Source organism: Ascidia mentula, chromosome 5 (assembly GCF_947561715.1).
Source record: "Ascidia mentula chromosome 5, kaAscMent1.1, whole genome shotgun sequence".
Classification (NCBI taxonomy): Eukaryota; Metazoa; Chordata; class Ascidiacea; order Phlebobranchia; family Ascidiidae; genus Ascidia; species Ascidia mentula.
The window spans coordinates 6,435,505-6,450,779 of NC_138570.1; the positions used below are offsets into that span (position 1 = coordinate 6,435,505).

The 15,275-nt window shown below is 39.9% G+C and overlaps 2 protein-coding genes across 5 annotated transcripts in view; both read left to right on the forward strand.

The window, feature by feature from the left end:
• The first annotated feature begins 921 nt into the window (after window positions 1-921).
• LOC145902786 (uncharacterized) lies at window positions 922-3,434 on the forward strand. Its single transcript, XM_082990886.1, has 10 exons — window positions 922-976; window positions 1,039-1,608; window positions 1,773-1,802; window positions 1,868-1,900; window positions 1,962-2,231; window positions 2,396-2,425; window positions 2,491-2,523; window positions 2,586-2,975; window positions 3,141-3,170; window positions 3,385-3,434. The coding sequence occupies exons 1-10, from the start codon at window positions 922-924 to the stop codon at window positions 3,432-3,434; spliced, it is 1,491 nt and encodes a 496-aa protein (XP_082847012.1).
• Window positions 2,410-15,275, forward strand: part of LOC145903874 (uncharacterized) — a 60,978-nt gene continuing 48,112 nt past the window's right edge. For 2 of the 4 annotated variants that reach the window (XM_082992054.1, XM_082992052.1), the window contains exons 1-15: window positions 4,410-4,518; window positions 4,586-4,837; window positions 6,733-6,837; window positions 9,206-9,532; window positions 9,597-9,707; window positions 9,856-9,978; window positions 10,303-10,425; window positions 10,794-10,916; window positions 12,173-12,298; window positions 12,573-12,827; window positions 13,242-13,493; window positions 13,963-14,172; window positions 14,439-14,550; window positions 14,620-14,724; window positions 15,009-15,228. In XM_082992054.1, coding sequence (XP_082848180.1) covers window positions 4,479-4,518; window positions 4,586-4,837; window positions 6,733-6,837; window positions 9,206-9,532; window positions 9,597-9,707; window positions 9,856-9,978; window positions 10,303-10,425; window positions 10,794-10,916; window positions 12,173-12,298; window positions 12,573-12,827; window positions 13,242-13,493; window positions 13,963-14,172; window positions 14,439-14,550; window positions 14,620-14,724; window positions 15,009-15,228 — 2,484 coding nt within the window. In that variant the 5' untranslated portion in view covers window positions 4,410-4,478. Of the gene's footprint in view, window positions 2,426-2,490; window positions 2,524-2,585; window positions 2,976-3,140; window positions 3,171-3,235; window positions 3,281-4,409; window positions 4,519-4,585; window positions 4,838-6,732; window positions 6,838-7,772; window positions 7,828-7,895; window positions 8,067-9,205; window positions 9,533-9,596; window positions 9,708-9,855; window positions 9,979-10,302; window positions 10,426-10,793; window positions 10,917-12,172; window positions 12,299-12,572; window positions 12,828-13,241; window positions 13,494-13,962; window positions 14,173-14,438; window positions 14,551-14,619; window positions 14,725-15,008; window positions 15,229-15,275 lie in introns of those variants that run through there. The other 2 variants (XM_082992056.1, XM_082992055.1) reach the window with 2 other exon arrangements.

The window sequence follows — 15,275 nt, forward strand, 5'->3', positions numbered from 1 at the left end:
CAACACCCGAAACGGCTACAACTGCAGATACAACACCCGAAACGGCTACAACTGCAGGTACGAGAACAAAAAAAAAAACGATTATACTTTTGATGAAGACTATGACTTAACGAATGTATATCCAGGTTCTGTAACTGCTGTATTTACTGCATCTAAAAACACAACACATATAATTTAGTTTATTGCACATTTTTTTTAATTTACTTTTTCATTTTACATTCAGACTCAATAGCCACATTTGCCGCACCTGAAGGTAAATTCAATGGGATTTAAATTTTACAAATTATGAATTTTTAATGGTGTTAAATGATTTTAAAGGTACTTCAACTTCCGTAGGGACCAGTGCAGCAGGTAAAAATGTTTTGAATAAGTGACAGTACACTTATTGAAAGTAACATGTCTTTGTTTTGCAGATGCAACACCCGAAACGACTGCAACTGCAGATACAACACCCGAAACGACTGCAACTGCAGATACAACACCCGAAACGACTGCAACTGCAGATACAACACCCGAAACGACTGCAACTGCAGATTCAACACCCGAAACGGCTACAACTGCAGTTGCAACACCCGAAACGGCTACAACTGCAGATACAACACCTGAAACGGCTACAACTGCAGGTCCAACACCTGAAACGGCTACAACTGCAGATACAACACCCGAAACGGCTACAACTGCAGGTACGAGAACAAAAAAAAAACGATTATACTTTTGATGAAGACTATGACTTAACGAATGTATATCCAGGTTCTGTAACTTCTGTATTTACTGCATCTAAAAACACAACACATATAATTTAGTTTATTGCACATTTTTTTTAATTTACTTTTTCATTTTACATTCAGACTCAATAGCCACATTTGCCGCACCTGAAGGTAAATTCAATGGGATTTAAATTTTACAAATTATGAATTTTTAATGGTGTTAAATGATTTTAAAGGTACTTCAACTTCCGTAGGGACCAGTGCAGCAGGTAAAAATGTTTTGAATAAGTGACAGTACACTTATTGAAAGTAACATGTCTTTGTTTTGCAGATACAACACCCGAAACGACTGCAACTGCAGATACAACACCCGAAACGACTACAACTGCAGATACAACACCCGAAACGGCTACAACTGCAGTTGCAACACCCGAAACGGCTACAACTGCAGATGCAACACCCGAAACGGCTACAACTGCAGATGCAACACCCGAAACGGCTACAACTGCAGATGCAACACCCGAAACGACTACAACTGCAGATACAACACCCGAAACGGCTACAACTGCAGTTGCAACACCCGAAACGGCTACAACTGCAGATACAACACCTGAAACGGCTACAACTGCAGATGCAACACCTGAAACGGCTACAACTGCAGATACAACACCTGAAACGGCTACAACTGCAGATACAACACTCGAAACGACTACAACTGCCGATACAACACCCGAAACGGCTACAACTGCAGATACAACACCCGAAACGCCTACAACTGTAGATACAACACCAGAAACGGCTACAAGTGTAGATACAACACCAGAAACGGCTACAACTGCAGATGCTACAACCGTAACGGCTACAACTGTAGATACAACACCCGAAACGGCTACAACTGCAGGTACGAGAACAAAAAAAAAACGATTATACTTTTGATGAAGACTAAGACTTAGCGTATGTATATCCAGGTTCTGTAACTGCTGTGTTTACTGCATCTAAAAACACAACAGATATAATTTAGTTTATTGCACATTTTTTTAATTTACTTTTTCAATTTACATTCAGACTCAATAGCCACATTTGCCGCTCCTGGAGGTAAATTCAATGGGTTTTAAATTTAACAAATTATGAATTTTTAATGGTGTTAAATGATTTTAAAGGTACTTCAACTTCCGTGGGGACCAGTGCAGCAGGTAAAAATGTTTTGAATAAGTGACAGTACACTTAATGAAAGTAACACGTCTTTTTTTGCAGATACAACACCCGAAACGGCTACAACTGCAGATGCAACACCCAAAACGACTATAACTGCAGTTGCAACACCCGAAACGGCCACAACTGCAGTTGCAACACCCGAAACGGCTACAACTGCAGTTGCAACACCCGAAACGGCTACAACTGCAGATACAACACCTGAAACGGCTACAACTGCAGGTCCAACACCTGAAACGGCTACAACTGCAGGTCCAACACCTGAAACGGCTACAACTGCAGATACAACACCCGAAACGGCTACAACTGCAGGTACGAGAACAAAAAAAAACAATTATACTTTTGATGAAGACTATGACTTAACGAATGTATATCCAGGTTCTGTAACTGCTGTATTTACTGCATCTAAAAACACAACACATATAATTTAGTTTATTGCACATTTTTTTTAATTTACTTTTTCATTTTACATTCAGACTCAATAGCCACATTTGCCGCACCTGAAGGTAAATTCAATGGGATTTAAATTTTACAAATTATGAATTTTTAATGGTGTTAAATGATTTTAAAGGTACTTCAACTTCCGTAGGGACCAGTGCAGCAGGTAAAAATGTTTTGAATAAGTGACAGTACACTTATTGAAAGTAACATGTCTTTGTTTTGCAGATGCAACACCCGAAACGACTGCAACTGCAGATACAACACCCGAAACGACTACAACTGCCGATACAACACTCGAAACGACTACAACTGCCGACACAACACCCGAAACGGCTACAACTGCAGATGCAACACCCGAAACGACTATAACTGCAGTTGCAACACCCGAAACGGCCACAACTGCAGTTGCAACACCCGAAACGGCTACAACTGCAGTTGCAACACCCGAAACGGCTACAACTGCAGATACAACAGCTGAAACGGCTACAACTGCAGGTCCAACACCTGAAACGGCTACAACTGCAGGTCCAACACCTGAAACGGCTACAACTGCAGATACAACACCTGAAACGGCTACAACTGCAGATACAACACCCGCAACGGCTTCAACTGCAGGTACGAGAACAAAAAAAAAACGATTATACTTTTGATGAAGACTATGACTTAACTGATGTATATCCAGGTTCTATAACTGCTGTATTTACTGCATCTACAAATACAACAGATATAATTTAGTTTGTTTCCCATTTTGTTTAATTTACTTTTTCATTTTACATTTAGACTCAATAGCCACATTTGCCGCTCCTGGAGGTAAATTCAATTGATATTTTATTTGACAATTTATGACGTTTTAATGGTGTAAAATGGTTTTGAAGGTACTTCAACTTCGGTAGGGACTAGTCCAGAAACAACACCAGAAGGTAAAATGTTTTGAATTTTTTTGTAAAATGTCATCAAATGAAACACATCTTCGTTTTGCACTAATTCTTATAGTACAATTCTTTAAATAGAGTAACATTTTCAGACTCTACAACTTATCCTATTTCTGCCACTGATACAACAATAGGTGAATAATTAGTTTTAATATAGTCCACACATATCGTTACACAAATTTCGTTTACTTTATTACACAAATTCGCTGAACAACAGTTTATACTAGGCATATACTGCACAACACTGGGTAAAATTTAAAAATTGTTTATCGGTAGAATATAACTACAATATTTTGTCCGGAATCGAATTTTACGTAATCGAAATTGCGTTTACATTGGGCCATATGAACTTTAGCACATTAACTTCATCAAGTGAACACAAGAACTTGAGCAATAATTAGCGATGTTCCACAGTTCAACTTAGGTTTGGACCGAAACCGAATATTGTTTTCCGAATACAGTTTAGACGAATAAACCTAATCATTTACGTCCTGAGAACCAATGCGTTACACTTTTGGCAAAAGTACGACCGAATGAAAGCAAGTACTTGCAAAACGTTTTCAAACTACAAGTGCTGGCAGTGCTTATCACTGCACATTTTTCAGGTCACGCTGCAGCGCGTTTTAGACACGTGGTATGCTGTAGCCAACGCGTCATTACGTACAAAGCAAACTTTGCTGGGCATTGGTGGCCATGTTGTGCGAATACACCCTGTGGCCTAAACATGTACAAAGTCTTGCTGTTGTTCTCATGCTTATCCTCTGGACACATTTTGAACCTGTTTAGAGTTTGATGCAAGTCAGTGAAAGTAAAGAAATGTGATTTACTCGAGTTATGACGTTGGTACTGAATTTTGTTCTTAAATCCATGTCATGTTTACGCACTACTTGTATGATTCATTGGGGTTTACGCTTGTTTCGTTTTTCTTCTGCTAACCCCATCACCCCTGATTTTTTACGCTTGATCTGTGAAGCTTGCTACTTCTTCGCGATCATTTTGATTGCCCCGTTGAGCGTTTTTCTCCATCTCTATTTCTTCCATCTTTGTCGACGAGGAGAAAACCTATTTGTAACACGAAGATTCGAGACTATTTCTAAAGGACCGCTTTGAAAGTCAGCATAGTCCTACCACGTTAAAGAAGTATTTTGATTTTTTGGGGAAATGATTTGAAAAATTGTTTTAAAGTATGTTGTTTCGGGAACATTTGTTGGCGGTTCTCTTGTCCGGTAAGTATCGTTAACTAAATCTTGTTACTGTTTGGTTTGCAAGCTTCACTAGATTTTCTTATTTCAGTCGTTATAAGTAGTTCAGTGTGGGCTATCTCGCACTCGGCCGGCACTTACAACGAATCCACCACGTTTGGTTACGACATATTTGAAGCAAGTGGCACTGACAATATGTCCGTCTTTTCTGGGGACGGCGAAGCTACAACCTCTGTTGAAATTACGACCGTTGACATCCAAACTACTACAGCAAATATGTCAGATGTTACAGAAAGGGACGCATTTTTCTCCAATCAGACCTTTTCCACTATTTTGTCAGAAGGTATGTCATGTAGGAAGCAATTTGTCAAGAATTAGGCGTTCAACTCTACGGTTGCATCGTTATGCGAAACGTATTATTCTATCTTCAAGTAGGCTCCTGGATGTTTCTGGTTATCGCATCTTTTGAATTGGATATATCTTAGATATAACTGCTATAACTTTGTTAATTGCGAAAGACGTTTTGCTAGGTAAAGTTGGTAACGGTTTGCAAACGTAATTATGTTTGTTGCAGACAAAATAACTAAAACGAACACACATCGGGCACAAGAGTGTAATTACAGTCGGATAACTGGCGGTTTGTCGAAAGTGTATTTTGATTGCAGCCAAACGAAACGGTTTGCATGAGCTTATTACCTGACCTAAAACATATTATTGATTGTAAATATAGGTTTAGTTTATAGTGTGTGGAATCTCTCCGTAGTTTTTCACCAGTTGAGAAAATCTGCATTTGTGGCGTTCTAAGATTGCGTTTGAAGGTGTTTGTCCTGGGAGGATGCACCGATAAGAATTTTAACTTGAATTTTAGTTACGTCAGAGCAAGATCGGCGACCTACGGCTGCGGAGCCGCATGTGGTTATTTTACCCCTCCCTCTTTTGCGGCTCTATGTAGACGACAAGTTAATTTTTAACTAAAACACAAGCAAAATGGTAAAAACTATTTACAACATATAGCACATGTTGTTCTCTTGGTTATATCTGCATGTTTTGCAATAGTTTTCATGGCTCTTACTTTGATTCGTGTGTGACAAAGGGTAAAATAATATAACCTACGCCAACTTTGGTTTGGCGGCTCTAAGTACGCTTTCTTCACAGTAGAAATGACCCAACTGGCTCTATGAATGCTTAAGGTTTCCCACCTGTGAAGAGTAAAAACCGTTTTTGCTTTAAATGTCAAGAAGGACAGACAATATTTGGATTATTTCGAGCCTGCCCGTAGAGGTTCAAATCACAATGCTGTTATTGACATTAAAGTTGAAAACAGTTTTTTAATAAATCGATTTTCGGCCCAAAGATCCAACATTATGGGTAAGTTCAATATCAAATCATTTCTGCGAAGTTGAAGCCAGTAAGCTGTAAACACTGAGGTAACTTGTTATTTAAAAGCTTGCTAGGAGGATGATAAGCTTGACCCCGTTTGGCTTTCCGCAAATGAAATCATAGCACTTTCTAATAGTGATTCACTACCCACAGAAGTTTTTAGAATGGTGTTTGTGCGTCAGATCCTCCAACTAATCGTGCCATTGTGCGAGGCTTTACGTAAGCAGTGCAGGCATTCCTACGGACCGGCGCGCCCTTTGTGACGCGCAAGGTTCACGTATCACCGATTTTTGACCTCATGAGCTCCCGTTATAGCATCAGCTTTGGTTGGCAGTTTTGTCAGTCTACCGCGAAGAAAACTTTATCTGTCCGCTGCTCTTTTAGAAATTTAAAACCTCAAATGAAATTCATTAAACACTCAAAGAAACAATTAACTTATTCGAAAGCAACACACTGGATGAAATTATTATGACATATATTGACAATTCACATTTGTTCTACGTACTCGTTACTACCCTATCAAACCTTTTTAAACAAGGTAAGGTTGCGGATAATTTGCCGATACAATATTCTCACCAGATAACCAAAGACATTAGCCAGGCACGCATGCTTCTAAATCATGCAATTTACTCCTATATTTAGGGCAGAGTTGTTTTCTAACCAAAACGGACGCTTAGACAAAGCGTTCTTATAAGTCTCAATATTTGCATTGGGATTTCGTATCGCTTTAAAGTTAGGTTTTTATTTTTATCTTGTCTTTGCGACAGCTCCCAATGCCCTGATAACACAACCTATAGAGCTGTGTATGGCTCTTCTTAAAACTATAATTTAAACGTGTTTCCGACGTTTTTTCTACAGCTACTACAGCCAGTACGGAAACACCTAGCACAGCAGCAACGACAAGTACAGCCCAACCTGGCACAATTGAAAGTACAGCTCCTGACACGTCTACAGCTGGAACTGGTAAGTTGACGTGTTTGTTGTGTAATAGCAGTAAAGACGAAACACTATTCCTGCAATCAATTCCCATTGATCAGTAACTGTCATAGCGTTGTATTAATGCACTAATGGCTGTTTCGTACGATAATCCCGTTTGTCATAAACAGTAATTTGGTCGTCTGGATGCACTTGAAGGCAAGTTTATTTGTTTCCAAAATTATCGGTTTGTTTTAAACCCAAAAACATTTTCCGTGGGATCGTGACCGTGATCTTGGGAAAATTTGAACTGCATCTGGTGTTTAGCAACGAAATGTTGTCAGTCTTTGCCTTTCTCCAAACTGTTTATAGTCTACACAGGTTACTTCAATTGGATGAAAAAATACCCAAGCAAATTTTCTTCGTATCAGCAAGACGACGGAAACATAACAAAAGTTAAATGCGCAAAAGAGCCATAATAATCAATCATAACAAAAGTTGCTTTAAAATACGAACAGCATGAGTCACAATACACATTTTTCACGGTGCAGCGCGTTTTACAGACATAGCGTGCTGAATCTCTTTAGTCGCACCGTTGCGTGCAAATCCTTATTGCCTTTGACACAATTTCCACAAAGGCGGCGATAAACGTGATTAATATGTTTTACAAAATCCGGCTATTGAATACTGATTTTTATTTTAAACCCATGTCATATTTCCGTACTACTATATGCTTCGTTGGGATTTGTTTAGTGCTGCTTCTTGTTAACCCTTTCACCCATGCTTTTTACGCTTGATCTGTGGAGCTTGATGTTTCCTTGCGATAATTTTTTTCTTTATCACCACTTTCTCCATCTTGGCGGAAGAGGCGGAAACCTAATTCTAACACGAAGATTTGAGACTATATCGGTAGGACACTTTGACAGCCAGCATAGTCCTACCACATTAAGGTATTTCGTGGTTCGCTGCGGAGTAATCTTACAGTATTTTTTACAAGTATGTTGTCTCGAGAACATTTGTTGGTGGTTCTCTTTGCCGGTAGGTATCGTTCAACAAAATCTTGTTACTTTTTGGTTTGCAAGATTCAGTGGACTTTCTTATTTCAGTCGTTGTAAGTAGTTCAGTGTGGGCTATCTGGCACTCGACCGGCACTTACAACCAATCCACCACGGTTGGCTACGAAGTTGACATCCAAACTACAACAGCAAATATGTCAGATGTTACAAAAAGGGAAGAATTTTACCCCAATCAAACCTTTTCTACTATTTTGTCAGAAGGTATGTCATGTTGGAACCGATTTGCCAAGCATCGGGTTTTCAATTCAACAAAAGTTTAAAAAAGTTTGGTGTTACATCTTCAAGTAGGATCCTGTGCATTCTTCGTGATTGCGACGTTTTGAATTGGATATGTCTTAGATATAACTGCTGTAATACTTAAAATTAATTACTTTTAAAAGGTGCAGTGAGGTTACAGGTTTTGTACAAATTTATGTTTGGTGCAATTGGCTGCTGACCGCTCAACTCTTTAGAACAAACACAAGATTACGCAAGTAGTTTATATACATTAGGTGGCCATGGATACAAAGGCGCAAATTTCCTCGTTTGTAAAAACACGAAACTTTTATATACGAGCTTGAAGTGGGAAACGTTTTTTCAATGAATGCAGTTCTGCCGAAATATCCCAAATTATGGATATGTTGCTGCCCTCTGCATTAGTGAGCAGCATACTTTCGTGGTCAGGGTGTTGTTTATGCTAACTTACTGTACTTTAGCATCTCTTCAGTTAGTAACTTTTCATTTAACCATTTTTAAGAAGTGCATGTTGATGCAACTTGTTTTTGATAAGCTTGATGACAGATGACAAGCTTGACCCGTTTGCCTTTCCACAAATAAATGTCACTGCACTTCTAGCAGTGACCTTCTAGCACTACCCACAGAAAATTTCGGGGTGGTGTAGGTCCGCCAAATCCTCCAACTAATCGTGCCATTGTGTGAGGCTTTATGTGAGCAGTGCAGGCATTTCTACGGACCGGCGCGCCCTTTGCAACGCTTGACGCCTTTCACTTTTCCAAAGCAAATAAAACTTAACCTGTCTGCTTCTCAGAACTTTAAAACCTTGTGACTTCGCCGAGCTCTCATGGCAACGAAAAGATAATTAATCATCAACCAACTTCATACGACACATTGATCATTGATCCAATCAAACTGGGTTGTTATTCACCCAAAACACGTCCTCATCTGGCCCAAATTTTGCATAATATGTCTCTTCGCTTGATTTTCGAGATTAAATTTGATCTGGTCTTTGCAACAGCTACCATTTGCTACGACAAAGCTACCTGTGTAGCTGTGTGTGCTTTAGAATGCTCCAAGTTTGCTTGACCATTGCTAAAACCTTAAAAAAGCAACATTTCTCACAGCTGCAACATCCAGTACGGCTACTGCAGCAAGTCAAACAACATCCAGTATGGCTACTACAGCAAGTCCAACAACATCCAGTATGGCTACTGTAGCAAGTCCAACAACATCCAGTATGGCTACTACAGCAAGTCCAACAACATCCACTGCGGGTACTACAGCAAGTCCAACAATATCCACTGCGGCTACTACAGCAAGTCCAACAACATCCACTGCGGCTACTACAGCAAGTCCAACAACATCCACTGCGGCTACTACAGCAAGTCCAACAACATCCACTGCGGCTACTACAGCAAGTCAAACAACTGTCACGTCCACAGCTGGACCTGGTAAGTAAACGTGTTATTTTAAACGGGGGAAATTCTGTTGTGATTGTTGATTTCTATTATTCAGACCCTTGTGACACCAACTCTTGTGACAGTAATGCGAGCTGCAGTTCTACTTCTGGATCGGTTGTGTGCACATGTAATTCTGGATTTAGTGGAAATGGGATTACATGCACAGGTAGTAGTCGGTTAAAAATGCACAACAACGCCTGTTTTGACTGTTATACAACCTCAAAAAGTGGTAAACGTTTAAAACACCTCAAACGCGCTGCCACCTGTTAACATAGGTTTAATTTGGGCCAATGATAAGAATTTTTTCTGCACAGACATTGACGAGTGCGCCACTGTATCTCACAATTGCGATTCCAATGCAAATTGCACAAACCTGTTTGGTGCTTTCGCATGTGCTTGTCAAATTGGATACACTGGGTCTGGTACCACATGTAATGGTAAGTAATTATACACCATAATCAAACACCTTAAATCAATATCACACTTGCTAAACTAACAAATAACACGTTTTCGTTTTACGCGAAATTGGGTGTAATGTATTGCAAAATAGTATGAGTTGAATCAAGTTAACTTTTTAAGCATTTTCTTACACTCTCATATTAAAACCGGTGACATACAAATCCCTTACTAATCGTCATGATGACATACGCAAAAAGTATTGAGTTTTATTTTGCAATTAGACAAATTCGCCTTTTTTCCGTTTCTGACAAAAGTAAAAGGAATTTGTTTGATAGTTTACAAGGTTTTGCTTGTACATTTAGATATCAACGAGTGCAACTCGGGCTCAGACAACTGTGTGACTGGTGCACAATGTGTTAACACCCCTGGATCTTTCGAGTGTCAATGCAACAACGGTTTCACAGGAAACGGGACAGTATGTGAAGGTAAATCACCTCTGAATCGAAGGACTTTGAGCTTAGCATTGATATGTTAATTTCAAACGAAGAAGAGGCTTTTACTGTTCCAGATTCGCTACTTTTTGGGAGTTGTTGCTGTTGAAATTACAAAAGAAACATGTTCTTTGCCTATAAAAACGATACGAGCGAACCATGCAGCTATTCATATATATACATCTGTTTGTCTTTTACGCATTTTGAAATTGTTCGGAAGCTAATCATTTATTTTCGGTGTTAACAAATGTTTATTTAAAAAATTCCACAACGTCCTCACAACGAAATGATGGGGCTATGGTTGCTGAGATACAGCATACAGTTTGTTTGCAATATATTCAAATCGATCTATTCTTCTACAGACATTGATGAATGCGCGACGGAACGCGACAACTGCTCACCTTTTGCCAATTGTGCTAACACTGTTGGTTCTTTTGCTTGTTCTTGTAATACCGGATACACTGGAAACGGCACTACTTGTCAAGGTAAATTTATAAAGTGATTTTGTAATTAGACGGGTTTTAATGAAAAACAAGGAACAGATAAGAAAGAAACAAGTTTTTTGTGTGTCTGGGTAGCGTTCCTGTATTTTGTTTGCTTTGGTGCAAAATATGTTTTCTTCCCTAGCAATTCAGACGATCGTAAACAAATGTGCCTAAAGTTCGCCAGAAGAAATATCATGGTAACCCCTGCGTGACGAACCCTCTCTGACGTCTGTAAACCCACCACACCCCGGTCACAAAACGCTTCGCCGCTCAGCGCAATCCAATCCCGCCTAATTTTAGTCATTGCGTGCGTCCACAGCGTTATTGGGAAGGTCAACTTGTCATGGGTTGCATGGGGTTCGTGTGTGGCTGCGAAGTACGATACTATTTCCACGTGCGCTTCACGATTGAAGAGCTAGTCATGGACTGAAGTGTTCGTTCCGCGCTATGGTTAACCACAGCTATGGCGACTATGTTGTGACTAAAGGTTATTGAAGTTGTAAAGTTTACTAAACAGAAAATCGTTTTAGTACTACCTAAGTTGGGGTTTAAAAAATGAGATAACTACCTTCTTTATTGTCGACCAGACCAGGTTGAGTCCAAATATAAAAACAACCTTTAGAAATTCACGCAAGCGTAAAATTAGACTGACCGTGTTGCGACATACGTGCGAAAAAGGGCACAAAAGGTCTTTACTTGTAAAATCTACCTGTTCAAAAGACTAGGTGATTTTGATCGGCTTGTCTCGACACGCCACGCTGAACCTGGGCAAAGTTTGTTACGTGCATGGCGCAGAAATAACCATATAGGGTAAAACACAGTCCCCAAACAGCCATCCAAGAATTTAAAAAAAAAATTTTGTAGTTCTATTTGAATACATTATAAACGAACGATAAATTTTTTCTTGCTACCCTTTTTGTTTGTTATCTAAAATTTACATACTTATTGAATAGCATTTTTATTGGAACGACTAAACGCCTTTACACACGATTGGATTTTGTAATTTGTGTGACACTGGTGAACACTTTGCGACCTAAGAAAAATCGTCGAACAGGGTTGCGCACCCAGGTTGAAAAACCTTTTTTTGATTTTATTTTTGAAATATGTTTCAGTATAACTAGGCTCACTCACTTTAACACCATGCGTATATGCTTTGTCGCAAAAGTGCTCACGCGAAAGTGATTGCGGTATTTTTTACTGCCAAATTCAACTGGGGGGAACAACTAGTAAAACAGAAGCTTGTGTATTTCTTGCAGACATCGATGAATGTTCAGCAAACACCCATAATTGTGACTCAACCGGTGGGAATTGTGTCAACAACGCGGGATCATTTACTTGCATGTGCAGAACAGGATTTGTTGGGGATGGTTTCACCTGTCAAGGTATGTCTATTAACTGGAATGACGCTATTACGAACCTTACTTAGTATCATGTTACACCTGTCTGAAACTTTTTAGGACAGGATCAAATCGAAATGGCAATAAACCCAACGATGCCGAGGCAAATAATTTTTTCCCTAAATTAATAAATAGGTAATTTTACGCTCTTAAGGTCGATCAGCGTTGGTTTTTGTGCATATAAAGGCCCATTCCAGTCTTCCTATTGTGAGGTTTTGAAAATCGTTTTTTTAATTTACTGCTTGTTGCTACTGCACAGAGTGCAACCCACTTCAAGCCACCTTCCGACTGGGCCGTGACGTAATCGAGGCGACCGTCTCGTACACTTCGCTTAACGGTGAAATGGTGAATTTCATGTTCAACACGTCGGGCGGCGGCGAATCCATGTCGCAAACGAGCATCATTGGAATAAACCGGTACGTCATTAATGGCCTGACGTCAAACACTAACTACGAAGTAACAGTGACAAGTCTCGACAAGTGCCGGTCCTTCGCATCTTATAGTACTACAACGGGTGAGAATTTGTTATGTTTACCACGAACTGTCAAAGAATAAAACAAAGCGTTAAGTATTTTGTATAATAGTCGATTTTTATGGCAATTACATAGAATGTTGAACAAAGCAACACAAAAATCAGTATATGTAGCTTAATACAAAACTTAGCGTTCGGTTGGTTGCATATAACTGAAATAGTGTCGTGACTTAAATCAAACCTTTAATTTGAAAAATAAATAAAACATGTTTAAAACGTCACAGGACGAAATAAGAAAGTTGTTTTTGCCACTAAAGCTCTGGCCTGTCAGATCCATTGCGACCTGTTATCAGCAAACTGGAGTTTTACTGAAATTCCATCTGCCAGACGGTAGCGCTTGAGCTGGCATGAATTTGTGCCGAGCCAACCATAACGACTTTACGCCCTTGTTCCCAGCTTCGCAATGCACGAGGTCATGTACGTCAGGCCACTGCTTGTATTCTGCCAACCAGGAGCAGTTGTGCGGTTGCTTCAACAACTTTGAGGAGACCTCCGACATGGACATATGCACAGCTGGAAGGCTATGCCAGACTATTGGAAGCCAGTTTTGCAATCTTGAAGTGTCCGAATGTGTGGAATTGAACAATGCGTTACCGGTTTGCCAGCCCAAACCAGGATATGCAAGGAATTCTGATGGTATCATCGAAGGTGTGTACGATTGACCAATATTTCCAGTAATCATGTAGCGCAGGCCTGTTTTAGGTCTTGTGAATAAACCTCCGGCAAAACACGCCACCTCTGCAGGGCACATTGTTTTTGCACGACCACGCAGCAGTTGTGTAACACGAGCGGAAGTGGTAAAGTCTTGCTCATTCCTTTTCAACGCAATTTACTCGTTTTAGCATGGTTGGCTACACGTTCATCCATGCGTTAAATATCAAGAGCGGCAACGATTTCTTCGTCAGCACTTCACATTTCGTTCACTCTTGTTTATAAGCTGTGAGATGAAATTTTGACTTTTTTCCCCAGGCATCTCTTTGATGTGTGTGCGTTTTATGGCAAATAATCACAAACATTCATTACACTTGTCGCCAAATAAAAGAGGCAAACTTTGTGACATTGGAGTGTGATTCTTTTTATAATTTAACGTTTACTCACCATACCTGATTTTGTGCAGTGATCGACCAGTGTCTGTCGAACCCTTGTCCGAACGGCCAATGTACCACCGGTGTGCTCACCTTTACCTGCGCTTGCAACACGTTCTACTCCGGCAGGATATGTAACGTATTCAACCCGTGTAACCCGAGTCCTTGTGTGAATGGCGGTCAGTGCATTCCCGCTCCAGCCACGTCCAACTACACCTGCATGTGTGCTAATGGGTATACCGGTATGTATTATATGTTTGGTTGCAAAGTTAATGATATGAGTGCAGTGCTTCCGTATACTTTAACATGTAGTGGTATCACTAGCCCTTAAAATAATATATAGAGTTTGTTTATACGTAAAACAATATTTGCAATGGACCTATACTAAGACTTTGTTATAACGCTTGATTCAACGGTAAAAACAGTGTGTATTGCAATGGAAAAGCCTTTGCGTTAGCACCTAGTTTAGAAGCTACTTAAACCATTGAGCCTTATGTCCTGCTCACAGGGGCCAACTGCAGTCAGGACGTTAACGAGTGCGATTCCAATTTATGTTCGAGCAACGCAGTTTGCACCAACACATTCGGAAGTTTCACTTGCGCTTGCAACGAGGGTTACCGGTGAGCGGTTGGTTCACCTTTGAGGAACAGTTGAGAACTTTACAAAAATGGGTGTTATTTTCTTTAAAGTGGTGATGGGTTCGAATGCTTCGAGATCATTCTATTACCATATGGAATAAGTGCTGGTGATACTCTCTTAAGTGTTCGCGATGACGTCGCTTCTCCACCGTACCAGTGAGTTTGATTTCATCAATTTAATCTGTTCGTACTTTTAATGTTTGAATACCTTTTGACAAAAGACCTATCTTTATAGCTACCGCAGCTAATAATCAACCAACCGTGTTTTACCATTATACCCTTGCTACTACAGTTTAACTCGTTTCAAAGAGCAAGTCAAAAAATATGAAAACTATCAATCAAAGCGTATACTGACCTTTATCACTTTCAGGCTGTTTCTTGTTCGTTAAATTTTAAGCCTTGCAAATATCACCTTGTTACTCACATTATGTAAAACCCAGACTTGAACATGGGATTCCTTTTGGACTGAGGACGTACCGACAGGTCCGCATCACTTCAAACGGTCTAATGTATTTCGGGACATCATTCTACTGGGCTGGATCCTTGTATCGACCCTATTCAAATGGTTTTGAGAGTTCGAATCGTAATCTAGCTTTGCTTGCGCCATTCTGGGACGACTTTCATCCATCACCGAATAACAACGGCCGAATTTACTACCAGGTAACAACTCTCTCAGAGTAGACCGACGTGAATTTCGTAAATTTGGT

What these genes read in the sequence shown, in the direction of transcription:
- LOC145902786 (XM_082990886.1), top strand. Translation starts at nt 922, where the DNA reads ATGGTGTTAAATGATTTTAAAGGTACTTCAACTTCCGTAGGGACCAGT. An exon ending in CACATTTGCCGCTCCTGGAG is followed by an intron (nt 1,803 to 1,867) that starts GTAAATTCAATG and finishes ATGATTTTAAAG; the next exon opens with GTACTTCAACTTCCGTGGGG. An exon ending in CGCAACGGCTTCAACTGCAG is followed by an intron (nt 2,976 to 3,140) that starts GTACGAGAACAA and finishes TTTTACATTTAG; the next exon opens with ACTCAATAGCCACATTTGCC.